The sequence below is a fragment of the Salmo trutta genome, chromosome 15 (genome assembly GCF_901001165.1).
Source record: "Salmo trutta chromosome 15, fSalTru1.1, whole genome shotgun sequence".
NCBI lineage: Eukaryota > Metazoa > Chordata > Actinopteri > Salmoniformes > Salmonidae > Salmo > Salmo trutta.
Window position 1 is genome coordinate 63,312,120 of NC_042971.1, and position 22,040 is coordinate 63,334,159.

At 46.8% G+C, this 22,040-nt stretch overlaps 1 protein-coding gene across 3 annotated transcripts in view; it reads right to left on the reverse strand.

Annotated features, from left to right (window-relative positions):
* The window catches only part of snx30 (sorting nexin family member 30), an 81,267-nt gene that overhangs the window by 9,867 nt on the left and 49,360 nt on the right, over positions 1–22,040 (reverse strand). The window contains exons 7-8 of one of the 3 annotated variants that reach the window (XM_029692463.1): positions 9,778–9,870; positions 3,962–4,114 (exon numbers count right to left, since the gene is read on the reverse strand). In XM_029692463.1, the coding sequence (XP_029548323.1) occupies positions 3,962–4,114; positions 9,778–9,870 (246 nt within the window). Of the gene's footprint in view, positions 1–3,885; positions 3,917–3,961; positions 4,118–9,777; positions 9,871–22,040 lie in introns of those variants that run through there. The other 2 variants (XM_029692462.1, XM_029692464.1) reach the window with 2 other exon arrangements.

Sequence of the window (22,040 nt, forward strand, 5' to 3'; positions counted from 1 at the left end):
GAATGTCATTGTATGCTGTAGCATTATGATTTCCCTTCACTGGAACTAAGGGGCCTGGCTTGAACCATGAAAAACAGCCCCAGACCGTTATTCCTCCTCCACCAAACTTTACAGTTGGCAGTATGGTGGCGTTCTATTGGCATTCGCCAAACCCAGATTCGTTCATCGGACTGCCAGATGGTGAAGAGTGATTCATTACTCCAGAGAACGCGTTTCCACTGCTCCAGAGTCCAGTGGCGGCGAACTTTACACCACCCCAGCCGAAGCTTGGCATTGCGCTTGGTGATTTTAGGCTTGTGTGCGGCTGTTCGGTCATGGAAACCTATTTCATGAGGCTCCCGACAAACAGTTCTTGTGCTGACGTTGCTTCCAGAGGCAGTTTGGAACTTGGTAGTGAGTGTTACAATGATTTTTACACGGCACGAGCTTCAGCACTCACCGGTCCCATTCTGTGAGCTTGTGTGGCCTACCACTTCGCAGCTGAGCCGTTGTTGCTCCTAGACATTTCCACTTCACAATAACAGCACTTATAGTTGACCGGGGGCAGCTCTAACAGGGCTTGTTGGAAAGGTGGCATCCTATGACGGTGCCACGCTGAAAGTCACTGAGCTCTTCAGTAAGGCCATTCTACTGCCAATGTTTGTCTATGGAGATTGCATGGCTGTGTGGTCGATTTTATAGACCAGTCAGCAACGGGTGTGGCTGAAATAGCAGAATCCACTCATTTAAAGGAGTGTCCACATCCTTTTCTATATATAGTGTAGCTGTGATACATTCCAGGACCTGGGCCAAGAGGGATGTGGGAAGAGATACAAGAAGGACTAGAGGTACTACAGGAGGTACTAGAGGTACTACAGGAGGTATTAGAGGTACTACAGGAGGTACTAGAGGTACTACAGGAGGTACTAGAGGTACTACAGGAGGTACTAGAGTTACTACAGGAGGTACTAGAGGCACTACAGGAGGTACTAGAGTTACTACAGGAGGTACTAGAGGTACTACAGGAGGTACTAGAGGTACTACAGGAGGTACTAGAGGTACTACAGGAGGTACTAGAGTTACTACAGGAGGTACTAGAGGTACTACAGGAGGTACTAGAGGTACTACAGGAGGTACTAGAGTTACTACAGAAGGTACTAGAGGTACTACAGGAGGTACTAGAGTTACTACAGGAGGTACTAGAGGTACTACAGGAGGTACTAGAGGTACTACAGGAGGTACTAGAGGTACTAGAGGTACTACAGGAGGTACTAGAGGTACTACAGGAGGTACTACAGGAGGTACTAGAGGTACTACAGGAGGTACTAGAGGTACTACAGGAGGTACTAGAGGTACTACAGGAGGTACTAGAGGTACTAGAGGTACTACAGGAGGTACTAGAGGTACTACAGGAGGTACTAGAGGTACTACAGGAGGTACTACAGGAGGTACTAGAGGTACTAGAGGTACTACAGGAGGTACTAGAGGTACTACAGGAGGTACTAGAGGTACTAGAGGTACTACAGGAGGTACTAGAGGTACTACAGGAGGTGCTAGAGGTACTAGAGGTACTACAGGAGGTACTAGAGGTACTACAGGAGGTCCTAGAGGTACTACAGGAGGTATTAGAGGTACTAGAGAGACTAGAGGTACTACAGGAGGTACTACAGAAGGTACTATAGGTACTACAGGAGGTACTAGAGGTACTAGAGGTACTACAGGAGGTACTAGAGGTACTACAGGAGGTACTAGAGGTACTAGAGGTACTACAGGAGGTGCTAGAGGTACTAGAGGTACTACAGGAGGTACTAGAGGTACTACAGGAGGTACTAGAGTTACTACAGGAGGTACTAGAGGTACTAGAGAGACTAGAGGTTATACAGGAGGTACTACAGAAGGTACTATAGGTACTACAGGAGGTAGTAGAGGTACTAAGAGACTAGAGGTACTACAGGAGGTACTACAGAAGGTACTATAGGTACTACAGGAGGTATTAGAGAGACTAGAGGTACTACAGGAGGTACTAGAGGTACTAGAGGAGGTACTAGAGAGACTAGAGGTACTACAGGAGGAACTACAGGAGGTACTAGAAAAGGAACTAGAGGTACTACAGGAGGTACTAGAGGTACTAGAGGTACTACAGGAGGTACTAGAGGTACTACAGGAGGTACTAGAGGTACTAGAGGTACTAGAGGTACTACAGGAGGTGCTAGAGGTACTAGAGGTACTACAGGAGGTACTAGAGGTACTACAGGAGGTACTAGAGGTACTAGAGGTACTACAGGAGGTACTAGAGGTACTACAGGAGGTACTAGAGGTACTAGAGGTACTACAGGAGGTACTAGAGGTACTAAAGGAGGTGCTAGAGGTACTAGAGGTACTACAGGAGGTACTAGAGGTACTACAGGAGGTACTAGAGGTACTACAGGAGGTACTAGAGGTACTACAGGAGGTACTAGAGGTACTACAGGAGGTTCTAGAGGTACTACAGGAGGTACTAGAGGTACTACAGGAGGTACTAGAGGTACTAGAGAGACTAGAGGTACTACAGGAGGTACTACAGAAGGTACTATAGGTACTACAGGAGGTACTAGAGGTACTACAGGAGGTACTACAGGAGGTACTAGAGGTACTAGAGGTACTAGAGGTACTACAGGAGGTGCTAGAGGTACTAGAGGTACTACAGGAGGTACTAGAGGTACTACAGGAGGTACTAGAGGTACTACAGGAGGTACTAGAGGTACTAGAGAGACTAGAGGTTATACAGGAGGTACTACAGGAGGTACTAGAGGTACTACAGGAGGAAGTATAGGTACTACAGGAGGAAGTAGAGGTACTACAGGAGGAAGTAGAGGTACTACAGTAGGTACTACAGGAGGAGGTAGAGGTACTAGAGAGACTGGAGGTACTACAAGAGGTACTACAGGAGGTACTAGAGGTACTACAGGAGGAAGTATAGGTACTACAGGAGGAAGTAGAGGTACTACAGGAGGAAGTAGAGGTACTACAGTAGGAAGTAGAGGTACTACAGGAGGTACTACAGGAGGTAGTAGAGGTACTACAGGAGGAAGTAAAGGTACTACAGTAGGTACTACAGGAGGTAATAGAGGTACTACAGGAGGAAGTAGAGGTACTACAGTAGGTACTACAGGAGGTAGTAGAGGTATTACAGGAGGAAGTAGAGGTACTACAGGAGGAAGTAGAGGTACTACAGGAGGAAGTAGAGGTACTACAGGAGGAAGCAGAGGTACTACAGGAGGAGGTATAGGTACTACAGGAGGAAGTAGAGGTACTACAGTAGGTAGTAGAGGTACTACAGGAGGAAGTAGAGGTACTACAGGAGGAAGTAGAGGTACTAGAGGAGGAAGTAGAGGTATGAGAGGAGGAAGTAGAGGTACGAGAGGAGGAAGTAGAGGTACGAGAGGAGGAAGTAGAGGTACTACAGGAGGAAGTAGAGGTACGAGAGGAGGAAGTAGAGGTACTACAGGAGGAAGTAGAGGTACTACAGGAGGAAGTAGAGGTACTACAGGAGGAAGTAGAGGTACTAGAGGGGGAAGTAGAGGTACTAGAGGAGGAAGTAGAGGTACTAGAGGAGGAAGTAGAGGTACTAGAGGGGGAAGTAGAGGTACTACAGGAGGAAGTAGAGGTACTAGAGGAGGAAGTAGAGGTACTAGAGGAGGAAGTAGAGGTACGAGAGGAGGAAGTAGAGGTACTAGAGAGACTAGAGAAGAAATAAGAGCTGAGACCATTTTCTTCTAGTTGAACTATGATCACCTGGGTTACACCAAGAAAACCATGACAAACCATTTACCATGGTGAAGATAAGGTCTGGGTTGGGATTAAGATTTTGGCAAGGGACAATTAAATATATTTTAACAAAAGGCAGTGGGTCATCTCCCCTCTTACCTTCTCATAGTACTGGATGTTGTGGTCGGCCCTCTTACCTTCTCATAGTACTGGATGTTGTGTTCGGCCCTCTTACCTTCTCATAGTACTGGATGTTGTGGTCGGCCATGCCAGTGAGTAGCTGTCTGAAGTCTTGTCTCTTGTTGTTTTGCCAGCGGTCCCAGTCTGACTTCAGGTCAGCATTGCAACACTCCACCCTGTCATGGCACTTCTCCACGTCTGTAGGCACCTGCTGTAGGGAGGGGACAGGAAACAAAACTAAGCACCTGCTGTAGGGAGGGGACAGGAAACAGAACTAAGCACCTGCTGTAGAGAGGGGACAGGAAACAGAACTAAGCACCTGCTGTAGGGAGGGGACAGGAAACAGAACTAAGCACCTGCTGTAGGGAGGGGACAGGAAACAGAACTAAGCACCTGCTGTAGGGAGGGGACAGGAAACAGAACTAAGCACCTGCTGTAGGGAGGGGACAGGAAACAAAACTAAGCACCTGCTGTAGGGAGGGGACAGGAAACAGAACTAAGCACCTGCTGTAGGGAGGGGACAGGAAACAGAACTAAGCACCTGCTGTAGGGAGGGGACAGGAAACAAAACTAAGCACCTGCTGTAGGGAGGGGACAGGAAACAGAACTAAGCACCTGCTGTAGAGAGGGGACAGGAAATAAAACTAAGCACCTGCTGTAGGGAGGGGACAGGAAACAGAACTAAGCACCTGCTGTAGAGAGGGGACAGAACTAAGCACCTGCTGTAGAGAGGGGACAGGAAACATAACTAAGCACCTGCTGTAGAGAGGGGACAGGAAACAGAACTAAGCACCTGCTGTAGGGAGGGGACAGGAAACAGAACTAAGCACCTGCTGTAGGGAGGGGACAGGAAACAGAACTAAGCACCTGCTGTAGGGAGGGGACAGGAAACAGAACTAAGCACCTGCTGTAGAGAGGGGACAGGAAACAGAACTAAGCACCTGCTGTAGGGAGGGGACAGGAAACAAAACTAAGCACCTGCTGTAGAGAGGGGACAAAAAACAGAACTAAGCACCTGCTGTAGAGAGGGGACAGGAAACAGAACTAAGCACCTGCTGTAGAGAGGGGACAGGAAACAGAACTAAGCACCTGCTGTAGGGAGGGGACAGGAAACAGAACTAAGCACCTGCTGTAGAGAGGGGACAGGAAACAGAACTAAGCACCTGCTGTAGAGAGGGGACAGGAAACAGAACTAAGCACCTGCTGTAGGGAGGGGACAGGAAACAGAACTAAGCACCTGCTGTAGGGAGGGGACAGGAAACAGAACTAAGCATCTGCTGTAGGGAGGGGACAGGAAACAGAACCAAGCATCTGCTGTAGGGAGGGGACAGGAAACAGAACTAAGCACCTGCTGTAGGGAGGGGACAGGAAACAGAACTAAGCACCTGCTGTAGGGAGGGGACAGGAAACACAACTAAGCACCTGCTGTAGAGAGGGGACAGGAAACAGAACTAAGCACCTGCTGTAGGGAGGGGACAGGAAACAGAACTAAGCACCTGCTGTAGGGAGGGGACAGGAAACAGAACTAAGCACCTGCTGTAGAGAGGGGACAGGAAACAGAACTAAGCACCTGCTGTAGGGAGGGGACAGGAAACAGAACTAAGCACCTGCTGTAGGGAGGGGACAGGAAACAGAACTAAGCATCTGCTGTAGGGAGGGGACAGGAAACAGAACTAAGCATCTGCTGTAGGGAGGGGACAGGAAACAGAACTAAGCACCTGCTGTAGGGAGGGGACAGGAAACAGAACTAAGCACCTGCTGTAGGGAGGGGACAGGAAACACAACTAAGCACCTGCTGTAGAGAGGGGACAGGAAACAGAACTAAGCACCTGCTGTAGGGAGGGGACAGGAAACAGAACTAAGCACCTGCTGTAGGGAGGGGACAGGAAACAGAACTAAGCACCTGCTGTAGGGAGGGGACAGGAAACAGAACTAAGCACCTGCTGTAGGGAGGGGACAGGAAACAGAACTAAGCATCTGCTGTAGGGAGGGGACAGGAAACAGAACTAAGCATCTGCTGTAGGGAGGGGACAGGAAACAGAACTAAGCACCTGCTGTAGGGAGGGGACAGGAAACAGAACTAAGCACCTGCTGTAGGGAGGGGACAGGAAACACAACTAAGCACCTGCTGTAGAGAGGGGACAGGAAACAGAACTAAGCACCTGCTGTAGGGAGGGGACAGGAAACAGAACTAAGCACCTGCTGTAGGGAGGGGACAGGAAACATAACTAAGCACCTGCTGTAGGGAGGGGACAGGAAACAGAACTAAGCACCTGCTGTAGGGAGGGGACAGGAAACAGAACTAAGCACCTGCTGTAGGGAGGGGACAGGAAACAGAACTAAGCACCTGCTGTAGAGAGGGGACAGGAAACAGAACTAAGCACCTGCTGTAGGGAGGGAACAGGGAACAGAACTAAGCACCTGCTGTAGGGAGGGGACAGGAAACAGAACTAAGCACCTGCTGTAGGGAGGGGACAGGAAACAGAACTAAGCACCTGATGTAGAGAGGGGACAGGAAACAGAACTAAGCACCTGCTGTAGGGAGGGGACAGGAAACAGAACTAAGCACCTGCTGTAGGGAGGGGACAGGAAATAGAACTAAGCACCTGCTATAGGGAGGGAACAGGAAACAGAACTAAGCACCTGCTATAGGGAGGGAACAGAACTAAGCACCTGCTGTAGAGAGGGGACAGGAAACAGAACTAAGCACCTGCTGTAGGGAGGGGACAGGAAACAGAACTAAGCACCTGCTGTAGGGAGGGGACAGGAAACAGAACTAAGCACCTGCTGTAGAGAGGGGACAGGAAACAGAACTAAGCACCTACTGTAAGGAGGGGACAGGAAACAGAACTAAGCACCTGCTGTAGGGAGGGGACAGGAAACAGAACTAAGCACCTGCTGTAGGGAGGGGACAGGAAACAGAACTAAGCACCTGCTGTAGGGAGGGGACAGGAAACAGAACTAAGCATCTGCTGTAGAGAGGGGACAGGAAACAGAACTAAGCACCTGCTGTAGGGAGGGGACAAGAAACAGAACTAAGCACCTGCTGTAGGGAGGGGACAGGAAACAGAACTAAGCACCTGCTGTAGGGAGGGGACAGGAAACAGAACTAAGCACCTGCTGTAGGGAGGGGACAGGAAACAGAACTAAGCACCTGCTGTAGGGAGGGGACAGGAAACAGAACTAAGCACCTGCTGTAGAGAGGGGACAGGAAACAGAACTAAGCACCTGCTGTAGAGAGGGAACAGGGAACAGAACTAAGCACCTGCTGTAGGGAGGGGACAGGAAACAGAACTAAGCACCTGCTGTAGGGAGGGGACAGGAAACAGAACTAAGCACCTGATGTAGAGAGGGGACAGGAAACAGAACTAAGCACCTGCTGTAGGGAGGGGACAGGAAACAGAACTAAGCACCTGCTGTAGGGAGGGGACAGGAAACAGAACTAAGCACCTGCTGTAGGGAGGGGACAGAACTAAGCACCTGCTGTAGAGAGGACAGGAAACAGAACTAAGCACCTGCTGTAGGGAGGGGACAGGAAACAGAACTAAGCACCTGCTGTAGGGAGGGGACAGGAAACAGAACTAAGCACCTGCTGTAGGGAGGGGACAGGAAACAGATCTAAGCACCTGCTGTAGGGAGGGGACAGGAAACAGAACTAAGCACCTGCTGTAGGGAGGGGACAGGAAACAGAACTAAGCACCTGCTGTAAGGAGGGGACAGGAAACAGAACTAAGCACCTGCTGTAGGGAGGGGACAGGAAACAGAACTAAGCACCTGCTGTAGAGAGGGGACAGGAAACAGAACTAAGCACCTGCTGTAGGGAGGGGACAGGAAACAGAACTAAGCACCTGCTGTAGGGAGGGGACAGGAAACAGAACTAAGCACCTGCTATAGGGAAGGAACAGGAAACAGAACTAAGCACCTGCTGTAGGGAGGGAACAGAACTAAGCACCTGCTGTAGAGAGGGGACAGGAAACAGAACTAAGCACCTGCTGTAGGGAGGGGACAGGAAACAGAACTAAGCACCTGCTGTAGGGAGGGGACAGGAAACAGAACTAAGCACCTGCTGTAGGGAGGGGACAGGAAACAGAACTAAGCACCTGCTGTAGAGAGGGGACAGGAAACAGAACTAAGCACCTGCTGTAGAGAGGGGACAGGAAACAGAACTAAGCACCTGCTGTAGAGAGGGGACAGGAAACAGAACTAAGCACCTGCTGTAGGGAGGGGACAGGAAACAGAACTAAGCACCTGCTGTAGAGAGGGGACAGGAAACAGAACTAAGCACCTGCTGTAGGGAGGGGACAGGAAACAGAACTAAGCACCTGCTGTAGGGAGGGGACAGGAAACAGAACTAAGCACCTGCTGTAGGGAGGGGACAGGAAACAGAACTAAGCACCTGCTGTAGGGAGGGGACAGGAAACATAACTAAGCACCTACTGTAAGGAGGGGACAGGAAACAGAACTAAGCACCTGCTGTAGGGAGGGAACAGAACTAAGCACCTGCTGTAGGGAGGGGACAGGAAACAGAACTAAGCACCTGCTGTAGGGAGGGGACAGGAAACAGAACTAAGCACCTGCTGTAGGGAGGGGACAGGAAACAGAACTAAGCACCTGCTGTAGGGAGGGGACAGGAAACAGAACTAAGCACCTGCTGTAGAGAGGGAACAGAACTAAGCACCTGCTGTAGAGAGGGGACAGAACTAAGCACCTGCTGTAGAGAGGGGACAGAACTAAGCACCTGCTGTAGAGAGGGGACAGAACTAAGCACCTGCTGTAGAGAGGGGACAGGAAACATAACTAAGCACCTGCTGTAGAGAGGGGACAGGAAACAGAACTAAGCACCTGCTGTAGAGAGGGGACAGGAAACAGAACTAAGCACCTGCTGTAGGGAGGGGACAGGAAACAGAACTAAGCACCTGCTGTAGGGAGGGGACAGGAAACAGAACTAAGCACCTGCTATAGGGAGGGAACAGGAAACAGAACTAAGCACCTGCTGTAGGGAGGGAACAGACCTAAGCACCTGCTGTAGAGAGGGGACAGGAAACAGAACTAAGCACCTGCTGTAGGGAGGGGACAGGAAACAGAACTAAGCACCTGCTGTAGGGAGGGGACAGGAAACAGAACTAAGCACCTGCTGTAGGGAGGGGACAGGAAACAGAACTAAGCACCTGCTGTAGGGAGGGGACAGGAAACAGAACTAAGCACCTACTGTAAGGAGGGGACAGGAAACAGAACTAAGCACCTGCTGTAGGGAGGGGACAGGAAACAGAACTAAGCACCTGCTGTAGGGAGGGGACAGGAAACAGAACTAAGCACCTGCTGTAGGGAGGGGACAAGAAACAGAACTAAGCACCTGCTGTAGAGAGGGGACAGGAAACAGAACTAAGCACCTGCTGTAGGGAGGGGACAGGAAACAGAACTAAGCACCTGCTGTAGGGAGGGGACAGGAAACAGAACTAAGCACCTGCTGTAAGGAGGGGACAGGGAACAGAACTAAGCACCTGCTGTAGGGAGGGGACAGGAAACAGAACTAAGCACCTGCTGTATGGAGGGGACAGGAAACAGAACTAATCAAGGCACTACAGGGCATGTGGCTACGCTCTGAACACATTACAATGGGCATAGCATTACGCAAAAATAGTCTAAATGAATAGTTAGGGAAAAACATAGATTGTTAGCATTAGCATTGACAGTATACAGAATTGTAAGTTAATCAAATCAAATTTTAAGTACATTGTTATAGCTAGGTAATGACCATCTAGACAGCACAAACATATCTGAGACCAGGCTAGGAAATGACCATAGGAGTTGGTAAAAAAACAAAACAGATCTGAGACCAGGCTACGAAATAGTTCAGTAGAGTAGACTCACTGTGGCTGATGCCCTTTCCTCTTTCCGGAAAGCAGCAGCTTCCAGTTTAGCCTCGTATTCAGCTTGGATGTTATCTCGCTTCTTCAGAACAATCTGTCAGAGCAGAAACACAGCAGACTAAATATAACACATACACAGTCCCATCTCTTTTAGAACAGCCTGACAGAGCAAACACACCAGAGATGTAAGCAGCCTGCTGCAGAGAGAGGCCAGACTGCTACAGCCACTTGGCAGCCCAGACTGGTTGTGGTTCATAAACGCTCCTCAGAGAAGCCCCTCTGCATCAGATCTCACTTAGACAGACACTACTAAAGCACACAGTCTGTCTGTCTGGCTGGAGCCATTCATTATGCTCATAGTAGCAATCTAGACTTAATTAAATCATAGTTTAAAATCATCATTTAATATCTGTTTTCATATTTAATAAAAATAACATATACAGCGCCTCACGAAAGCATGTTTTTTTTTTTTAAGATTAATAAAAATGTAAAACATTAAATATTGTTGTTGCATAAGTATCCATCTCCCATTTTGTCTGTAAGACTCAAAGCTGTGAGTCTATTTGGGCAAGTCTCTAAGAGCTGTGCACACCTAGAATGTAAAATATTTTATGGTTGGGTGGTATGCAGATGCCCATACCTTCATACCGTACCTGTGCCATCCTGGGATATATGGTATTACTGATAGTGCACGTAACCGATGTGAAATGGCTAGTTAGTTAGCGGTGGTGCGCGCTAATAGGCGTCCCTGGTTCGAGCCCAGGTTGGGGCGAAGAGAGGGACGGAACCTACACTGTTACATGCACACAAGAGGCACAATTTCCTCGCCCGCAAAAAAAACAACATTAACTTACCAGAATGCTAACAAAATGATAACAAGTAGTAAGGAATTCTCATAGTGGATGCTAGGCAAATGCTAACAAAATGATAACAAGTAGTAAGAAATTCTCATAGTGGATGCTAGGCAAATGCTAACAAAATGATAACAAGTAGTAAGGAATTCTCATAGTGGATGCTAGGCAAATGCTAACAAAATGATAACAAGTAGTAAGGAATTCTCATAGTGGATGCTAGGCAAATGCTAACAAAATGATAACAAGTAGTAAGGAATTCTCATAGTGGATGCTAGGCAAAAGCTAACAAACGCATGCAAATATTTACTACTAAGACAGACAACCTAGCTCATAAAGTTATGCAGGTACACTATACAAAAAAATGTGTGAACTAGTGTTGTCACGATACCAAGATTTTGCTGCGATACCAAGTATCACGATACCGATTACTATCCAGACCCGGGTTTAGGCCGCCATTGTAAATAAGAATTTGTTCTTAAACTTACTTGCCTAGTTAAATAAAGGTTAAATAAAGGTTAAATAAAGGTTGAATAAAGGTTAAATAAAGGTTAAATAAAGGTTGAATAAAGGTTAAATAAAGGTTAAATAAAGGTTGAATAAAGGTTAAATAAAGGTTAAATAAAGGTTAAATAAAGGTTAAATAAAGGTTAAATAAAAGTTACATAAAGGTTGAATAAAGGTTACATAAAGGTTACATAAAAGTTAAATAAAGGTTAAATAAAGGTTACATAAAAGTTAAATAAAGGTTACATACGAGTATCACGATAACACGATTATGTTACCCTGGCGCCCGGGTAGCTTCTTCACGCTTTATAAACGTTCCCCCGAAAACCTGTCACTGAACTGCACACTTCTCTACTCAATACAACACACTGAATTTAACTTCACACAATTCAGTGCATGATAAACTAGTGCATATAAAATGCCTGATTTGCTCATATAAGCAAAGGCCAAGCTGTGATTTGGCTGGAGGAATGAGAGGAAGGAATAGAGATGCATATTGATCTGTATGTCATTGTGTCAGTCAGTGGACAACACTGCATGAAATGTTCTTTACTATTTAGTAAACACACACACACACACACACACACGGTCCCTCCCTTCCTCACACACTCTCGCTGTCTCCCTCACTCAACACACACACCTCTCTCTCTCCCCCAAAAGAAAAGACTCTCAGACCATGAGAAACAAGATTATCTGGTCTGATGAAGCCAAGAATGAACTCTTTGGCTTGAATGCCAAAGGTCAAATCTTGAAGAAACCTGGCACCATCCCTACGGTGAAGCATGGCTGGGGCAGCATCATGCTGTGGGGATGTTTTTCAGCGTCAGGGACTGGGAGACTAGTCAGGATAGAAGGAAAGATGAACGGAACAAAGTACAGAGAGATCCTTGATGAAAACCTGCTCCAGAGCGCTAAAGACCTCAGACTGGGGCGAAGGTTCACCTTCCAACAGGACAACGACCCTAAGCACACAGCCAAGACAACGCAGTGGCTTCGCGACAAGTCTCTGAATGTCCTTGAGTGGCCCAGCCAGAGCCCGGACTTGAACCTGAGCAAACATCTCTGGAGAGACCTGAAAATAGCTGTGCAGCGATGCTCCCCATCCAACCTGACAGAGCTTGAGAGGATCTGCAGAGAAGAATGGGAGAAACTCCCCAAATACAGTTTTTCCAAGCTTGTAGCGTCATACACAAAAAGACTCGGCTGTTTTATCTTTGTTATTATTGAGTATTGTGTGTAGATAGATTTTTTACATTTATTTAACTAGGCAAGTCAGTTAAGAACAAATTCTTATTTACAATGACGGCCTAACCCGGCCAAACCCGGACGACGCTGGGCTGATTGTGCACCATCCTATGGGACTCCCAATCATGGCCGGATGTGATACAGCCTGGATTTGAACCAGGCTACAGTGACACCTCTTGCACTGAGATGCAGTGCCTTAGACCGCTGCGCCACTCGGGAGCTCTGTATTGTATGTATTGATCTTTTTACTTAATCAGTTACGATCGGCCAGCATAGCTAAAATATTTTAGAATAAAGACTGTAACGTAACAAAATGTGGAAAAAGTCAAGGGGTCTGAATACTTTCTGAATGCACTGTCTATAGATCCAGGAGGGGATTATCTCTGCTGCAGTTAACAAGAAGCTTGATCTTGCAAGCTAATCTTAGCCCCTTAGCTAACATTAACAAGTTATCAAAACCCAGCTGGAGAGAATGTATTTGCCACATCTTAGATAGTTCACTTAATAGTTATAAGATATATAGCTGGCAAACATTAATAGTGAATTTCATACAAGTGTAAGTTAATCACCTCACTGCAGAAGTGACTCATCCTTTATGCATGTTGTTCTTATTTGTAAACAAACACACGTGACCAGCTCAAACCGCTGTTTTGGGAAACTAGTACCGGCAAGCTTAATAAATGAAAAGTTATCTAACGGGCGAAATGATGAACGCAATCTGCTTTATCTATTACCGACTGCAGGTATTTATTTAAAAAGTACAAATATTCGAAGCCAAAAAAAAAACGTCACTTACCAGAATGCTAACAAAATGCTAACAAGCAATAAGGAATCCTCATAGAGAATGCTAACTAAATGCTAATGAGCGCTTTGCAAACATTTTGTACAGTTTCTTACCTAAACAAGTATAAAAGTAACTCAAAATTGCTACTCAGTTTGCTGCACGTACAAAATGAATATTAGCCAGCAAGGTTCATGATCCAGGAGGGGATTCACTGCTGTTACCAAGCGAATGTTTTATTTTGGAAGACGCTAACCACTTAGCTAGATAGCGAGCTAGCTACTAAATAAGCTAGTTTGCACAAGCCTACAATATTTGCCTATTAATATTGATTATGGCTAGACAGCAATTTAAGCCTTGCCATAAGTATTTCAAGCAACTGTAACTTAGTCACTGTCTTCTTGGTAAGCAACTCCTGTGTTTTAGGTTATTGTCCTGCTGAAACGTGAATTCCTCTGCCAGTGTCTGGTGGAAAGTAGACAACCAGGTGTCCTCTAGGATTTTGCCTGTGCTTAGCGCTATCCAGTTTCTTTTTATCCTGAAAAACTCCCCAGTATTTCCCGAGGTCAAGCATACCCATAACATGATGCAGCCACTACCATGCTTGAAAATATGAAGAGTGGTACTCAGTGTTGTGTTGGATTTGCCCCAACCATAAGGCTTTGCATTTAGGCCAAAAAGTGTATTCCTTTGCCATGTTTTTTTGTTGTTGTTGTTGCAGTATTACTTTAGTGCCTTGTTGCATACATGTTTGGAATATTTTTTATTTTGTATATTTGTGTTCTTTCACTCTGTCATTTAGATCATTATTGTGGAGTCACTACAATGTTGTTGATCCATCCTCAGTTCTCTCCTATCACAGCCATTGAACACAGTAGCCATTTTAAAATCCCCAATGGCCTGAGCAGTTTCATTCCTGTCCTGCAGCTCAGAAGGAGGACTGTATCTTTGAGGTGTTTGGGTGGTTTAATACATAATGCACAGCATAATTATTAACTTGACCATGCTTAAAGAGATATTCAATGTCTGATTTGTTATTGTTAATCATTTACCAAATCACTGCCCTTCTTTATGAGGTTTTCGAAAAGATCCCTGGGTCTTTGTTGTTGAATCTGTGCTTTAAGTTCAAAACTTCTCTGAGGGACTTACAGATGTATGTATGGGGGACAGAAGGGTTAGTCTTTTAAAAATCATGTCAACCTTTATTATTTCACACAGAGTCCAGGCTTCTACCTACAAACCATAAGACACTTGAACAGTTCATTAAATGCCTACCCGGACTATTTGTAACACCCGCCATTTTTACGCTGCTGCTATTCTCTGTTTATCATCTATGCAAAGTAACTTTAAATCTACCTACATGTACATATTACCTCAATTACCTTAACTAACCGGTGCCCCCGCACATTGACTCTGTACCGGTACCCCCCCTGTATATAGCCTCCACATTGACTCTGTACCGGTACCCCCTGTATATAGCCTCCACATTGACTCTGTACCGTAACACCCTGTATATAGCCTCCACATTGACTCTGTACCGGTACCCCCTGTATATAGCCTCCACATTAACTCTGTACCGGTACCCCCTGTATATAGCCTCCACATTGACTCTGTACCGGTACCCCCTGTATATAGCCTCCACATTGACTCTGTACCGGTACCCCCTGTATATAGCCTCCACATTGACTCTGTACCGGTACCCCCTGTATATAGCCTCCACATTGACTCTGTACCGGCACCCCATGTATATAGCCTCCACATTGACTCTGTACCGTAACACCCTGTATATAGCCTCCACATTGACTCTGTACCAGTACCCCCTGTATATAGCCTCCACATTGACTCGGTACTGGTACCCCCTGTATATAGCCTCCACATTGACTCTGTACCGGTACCCCCTGTATGTAGCCTCCACATTGACTCTGTACCGGTACCCCCTGTATATAGCCTCCACATTGACTCTGTACCGGTACCCCCTGTATATAGCCTCCACATTGACTCTGTACTGGTACCCCTGTATATAGCCTCCACATTGACTCTGTACCGGTACCCCTGTATATAGCCTCCACATTGACTCTGTACCGGTACCCCCTGTATATAGTCTCCACATTGACTCTGTACCGGCACCCCCCTGTATATAGCCTCCACATTGACTCTGTACCGTAACACCCTGTATATAGCCTCCACATTGACTCTGTACCGGTACCCCCTGTATATAGCCTCCACATTGACTCGGAACTGGTACCCCCTGTATATAGCCTCCACATTGACTCTGTACCGGTACCCCCTGTATGTAGCCTCCACATTGACTCTGTACCGGTACCCCCTGTATATAGCCTCCACATTGACTCTGTACCGGTACCCCCTGTATATAGCCTCCACATTGACTCTGTACCGGTACCCCATGTATGTAGCCTCCACATTGACTCTGTACCGGTACCCCTGTATATAGCCTCCACATTGACTCTGTACCGTAACACCCTGTATATAGCCTCCACATTGACTCTGTACCGTAATACCCTGTATATAGCCTCCACATTGACTCTGTACCGTAACACCATGTATATAGCCTCCACATTGACTCTGTACCGGTACCCCCTGTATATAGCATCCACATTGACTCTGTACCGTAACACCATGTATATAGCCTCCACATTGACTCTGTACCGTAACACCATGTATATAGCCCCCACATTGACTCTGTACCGTAACACCATGTATATAGCCTCCACATTGACTCTGTACCGTAACACCCTGTATATAGCCTCCACATTGACTCTGTACCGGCACCCCCTGTATATAGCCTCCACATTGACTCTGTACCGTAACACCATGTATATAGCCTCCACATTGACTCTGTACCGTAACACCATGTATATAGCCTCCAGATTGACTCTGTACCGGTACCCCCTGTATATAGCCTCCACATTGACTCTGTACCGTAACACCATGTATATAGCCTCCAGATTGACTCTGTACCGGTACCCCCTGTATATAGCCTCCACATTGACTCTGTACCGTAACACTCTGTATATAGCCTCCACATTGACTCTGTACCAGTACCCCCTGTATATAGCCTCCACATTGACTCGGTACTGGTACCCCCTGTATATAGCCTCCACATTGACTCTGTACCGGTACCCCCTGTATGTAGCCTCCACATTGACTCTGTACCGGTACCCCCTGTATATAGCCTCCACATTGACTCTGTACCGGTACCCCCTGTATATAGCCTCCACATTGACTCTGTACCGGTACCCCCTGTATGTAGCCTCCACATTGACTCTGTACCGTAACACCATGTATATAGCCTCGCTACTGTTATTTTATTGTTTCTCCTTAATTATTTGTTGTATCTTTTATTTTCTTAAAACTGCATTGTTGGTTAAGGGCTTGTAAGTAAGCATTTCACTGTTGTATTTGGCACATGTGACAAATAAAATCTGATTGGATTTTTATAACTTATGTGATTTGTTAAGTCACATTTTAGTCCTGAACTAATTTAGCCTTTCCTAAACAAAGGGGCTGAATACTTATGCAACGATTATATTTGAGTTATTTTTATTTTTTATTAATCTTTAAATTGGAAAAAAATACAGAATTTTTCTTCCACTTTGAGAGTATTTTGTGTATACTGTTAATTAACAAAAACTGACAATTATATACATTTTGATCCCACTTTGTGGCACAATAAAATGAGAAGAAATACAAGGGGTCTGAACACTTTTGCAAGGCACTGTATATTTTTAGTTCTTTTGTTTTGATATACCAATCTAAAACTTAAACACTGACAGGTTAGGGTTAGGATGGGTGGAAGTGAAAACCAGAGATAAACACCAAATTGTAGTGCCTGAAGAAACCCTAAACCCCAAGCCAGCTCTCATTCTTTCTCAACACAAACATGACTGGTCAGCAAAAATAATTCTAGGGAAAGAGGAAGTGACACATCCTGATGTGGTGAAAGTTTGCAGTCTGGCAGATGAGATGACTTTAGAGAGAGAGTATTCTCACCCCTTGGCTGTTTCCACATGTTGTTGTGTTACAGTATGAATTTTAAAATGGATTAAAATGCAAACGATTACTGGCCTACATTATAACTGGCCTACATACAGTACAGTACCTCATAATGTCAAAGTGGAATTATGTTTTTCACAATTTTGACAAATTAAATCAAAAATGAAAAGCTGAAATGTCTCTTAATAAGTATTTTAAGCTCTTTGTTGTGGCAAGCCTGAATATGTTCCGGAGTAGAAATGTGCTTAACAAAATCACATAAGTGTTTAACGTGACTTTAGAATGACTAACTCATCTCTGTAACCCACACATACAATTATCTGTAAGGTCCCTCAGTCAAGCAGTGAATTTCAACCACAAATTCAACCACAAAGACCAGGGAGGTTTTCAATGCCTCACAAAGAAGGGCACCTACTGGTAGATGGGTAAAAGTAAAAAATAATAATAATAATAATCATTTAAAAGCAGATATTGAACATCCCTTTGAGCATGGTGAAGTTATTAATTACACTTTGGATGGTGTATCAATACACCCAGTCACTACAAAGATACAGGTGTCCTTCCTAACTCAGTTGCCGGAGAGGAAGGAAATCGCTTTAGGGACTTCATCATTTTTTATTTTTTTTTACCTTTATTTAACTAGGCAAGTCAGTTAAGAATAAATTCTCATTTCCAATGACGGCCTAGGAACAGTGGGTTAACTGCCCTGTTCAGGAGCAGAACGACAGATTTTTAACCTTGTCAGCTCGGGGATTCGATCTTGCAACAAACGCTCTAACCACAAGGCTACCTGCCACCCCATGAGGTCAATGGTGACTTTAAAACAGTTACAGTATTTAATGGCTGTGATAGGAGAAAACTGAGCACGTCTCCGGAGCAGCTGAGCAGGAAGAGAGCGTATTAATCCTGTTGTAGAATTCAATGCAGCCAGACAGCAGGTCAAACTAAAGACCAAAATGTATGACTCACTCAGAAACATGAATCATGATTCTCCAGTCAGTAAAAAGAGTAGTTCAAAAAGAACTGCAGTTTGGTCAGTGAAGGATATCGGCATATAAGTACCAGGGGAGTGAATTAATGTTAGCTTCAGCTGTCAGCTAGCTAGGAAAGTTGGCCTACAAAAGATGGAAGATATCGGTATCTTCTTTCATTGTAAAGTGTTCTAGTCTGTTATGACCTCGTTTCACAAACAGTAATTAGCAGATTCAACATTTCTACGTTTTGCATAATTCAAATGTGTTCACTTATGTATTACATGAGTGGGGGGCTAAAACGATACAGGACAGACTCCCAGTGGTTCCCCTCAGTCCAGACTCCCAGTGGTTCCCCTCAGGACAGACTCCCAGTGGTTCCCCTCAGGACAGACTCCCAGTGGTTCCCCTCAGTCCAGACTCCCAGTGGTTCCTCAGGACAGACTCCCAGTGGTTCCCCTCAGGACAGACTCCCAGTGGTTCCCCTCAGTCCAGACTCCCAGTGGTTCCTCAGTCCAGACTCCCAGCGGTTCCTCAGTCCAGACTCCCAGCGGTTCCTCAGTCCAGACTCCCAGTGGTTCCCCTCAGTCCAGACTCCCAGTGGTTCCCCTCAGGACAGACTCCCAGTGGTTCCCCTCAGGACAGACTCCCAGTGGTTCCCCTCAGGACAGACTCCCAGTGGTTCCCCTCAGGACAGACTCCCAGTGGTTCCTCAGGACAGACTCCCAGTGGTTCCCCTCAGTCCAGACTCCCAGTGGTTCCTCAGTCCAGACTCCCAGTGGTTCCCCTCAGGACAGACTCCCAGTGGTTCCCCTCAGTCCAGACTCCCAGTGGTTCCCCTCAGGACAGACTCCCAGTGGTTCCCCTCAGTCCAGACTCCCAGTGGTTCCTCAGGACAGACTCCCAGTGGTTCCCCTCAGGACAGACTCCCAGCGGTTCCTCAGGACAGACTCCCAGTGGTTCCCCTCAGGACAGACTCCCAGCGGTTCCTCAGGACAGACTCCCAGTGGTTCCCCTCAGTCCAGACTCCCAGTGGTTCCCCTCAGTCCAGACTCCCAGTGGTTCCTCAGTCCAGACTCCCAGCGGTTCCTCAGTCCAGACTCCCAGTGGTTCCCCTCAGTCCAGACTCCCAGTGGTTCCCCTCAGGACAGACTCCCAGTGGTTCCCCTCAGGACAGACTCCCAGTGGTTCCCCTCAGTCCAGACTCCCAGTGGTTCCCCTCAAGACAGACTCCCAGCGGTTCCTCAGGACAGACTCCCAGTGGTTCCCCTCAGTCCAGACTCCCAGCGGTTCCTCAGTCCAGACTCCCAGTGGTTCCCCTCAGTCCAGACTCCCAGTGGTTCCTCAGTCCAGACTCCCAGCGGTTCCTCAGGACAGACTCCCAGTGGTTCCTCAGTCCAGACTCCCAGTGGTTCCCCTCAGTCCAGACTCCCAGCGGTTCCTCAGTCCAGACTCCCAGCGGTTCCTCAGTCCAGACTCCCAGTGGTTCCCCTCAGTCCAGACTCCCAGTGGTTCCCCTCAGGACAGACTCCCAGTGGTTCCCCTCAGGACAGACTCCCAGTGGTTCCCCTCAGGACAGACTCCCAGTGGTTCCTCAGGACAGACTCCCAGTGGTTCCCCTCAGGACAGACTCCCAGTGGTTCCCCTCAGGACAGACTCCCAGTGGTTCCCCTCAGGACAGACTCCCAGTGGTTCCCCTCAGGACAGACTCCCAGTGGTTCCCCTCAGTCCAGACTCCCAGTGGTTCCCCTCAGTCCAGACTCCCAGCGGTTCCTCAGTCCAGACTCCCAGCGGTTCCTCAGTCCAGACTCCCAGTGGTTCCCCTCAGTCCAGACTCCCAGTGGTTCCCCTCAGGACAGACTCCCAGTGGTTCCCCTCAGGACAGACTCCCAGTGGTTCCCCTCAGGACAGACTCCCAGTGGTTCCTCAGGACAGACTCCCAGTGGTTCCCCTCAGGACAGACTCCCAGTGGTTCCCCTCAGGACAGACTCCCAGTGGTTCCCCTCAGGACAGACTCCCAGTGGTTCCCCTCAGGACAGACTCCCAGTGGTTCCTCAGGACAGACTCCCAGCGGTTCCTCAGTCCAGACTCCCAGTGGTTCCCCTCAGTCCAGACTCCCAGTGGTTCCCCTCAGGACAGACTCCCAGTGGTTCCTCAGGACAGACTCCCAGCGGTTCCTCAGTCCAGACTCCCAGTGGTTCCCCTCAGTCCAGACTCCCAGTGGTTCCTCAGGACAGACTCCCAGTGGTTCCTCAGTCCAGACTCCCAGTGGTTCCCCTCAGGACAGACTCCCAGTGGTTCCCCTCAGTCCAGACTCCCAGCGGTTCCTCAGTCCAGACTCCCAGTGGTTCCTCAAGACAGACTCCCAGTGGTTCCTCAGGACAGACTCCCAGCGGTTCCTCAGTCCAGACTCCCAGTGGTTCCTCAGGACAGACTCCCAGTGGTTCCTCAGGACAGACTCCCAGTGGTTCCTCAGGACAGACTCCCAGTGGTTCCTCAAGACAGACTCCCAGTGGTTTCTCAGGACAGACCAGAGTCAGTATGAGAGAGGAGCTACCATCATCTAGAGTACCTTCATGGACTCATTCTACTGTATTCTACTATACCATCATGGACTCATTCTACTGTATTCTACCGTACCATCATGGACTCATTCTACCGTACCATCATGGACTCATTCTACTGTATTCTACTATACCATCATGGACTCATTCTACTGTATTCTACTATACCATCATGGACTCATTCTACTGTATTCTACTGTACCATCATGGACTCATTCTACTGTATTCTACTGTACCATCATGGACTCATTCTACTGTATTCTACTATACCTTCATGGACTCATTCTACTGTATTCTACTATACCATCATGGACTCATTCTACTGTATTCTACTATACCTTCATGGACTCATTCTACTGTATTCTACCGTACCATCATGGACTCATTCTACTGTATTCTACCGTACCATCATGGACTCAGTCTACTGTATTCTACCGTACCATTGGGACTCATTCTACTGTATTATACCGTACCATCATGGACTCAGTCTACTGTATTCTACCGTACCATCATGGACTCATTCTACTGTATTCTACTGTACCATCATGGACTCAGTCTACTGTATTCTACTGTACCATCATGGACTCAGTCTACTGTATTCTACTATAGCTTCATGGACTCATTCCACTGTATTCTACCGTACCATTGGGACTCATTCTACTGTATTATACCGTACCATCATGGACTCATTCTACTGTATTCTACTGTACCATCATGGACTCATTCTACTGTATTCTACTGAACCATCATGGACTCATTCTACTGTATTCTACTGTACCATCATGGACTCATTCTACTGTATTCTACTGTACCATCATGGACTCATTCTACTGTATTCTACCGTACCATCATGGACTCATTCTACTGTATTCTACCGTACCTTCATGGACTCATTCTACTGTATTCTACCGTACCTTCATGGACTCATTCTACTGTATTCTACCGTACCATCATGGACTCAGTCTACTATACCATCATGGACTCATTCTACTGTATTCTACTATACCATCATGGACTCATTCTACTGTATTCTACCATACCGTCATGGACTCATTCTACTGTATTCTACCGTACCATCATGGACTCATTCTACTGTATTCTACTGTACCTTCATGGACTCATTCTACTGTATTCTACCGTACCTTCATGGACTCATTCTACTGTATTCTACCGTACCTTCATGGACTCATTCTACTGTACCATCATGGACTCATTCTACTGTACCATCATGGACTCATTCTACTGTACCATCATGGACTCATTCTACTGTATTCTACCGTACCTTCATGGAATCATTCTACTGTATTCTACTATACCATCATGGACTCATT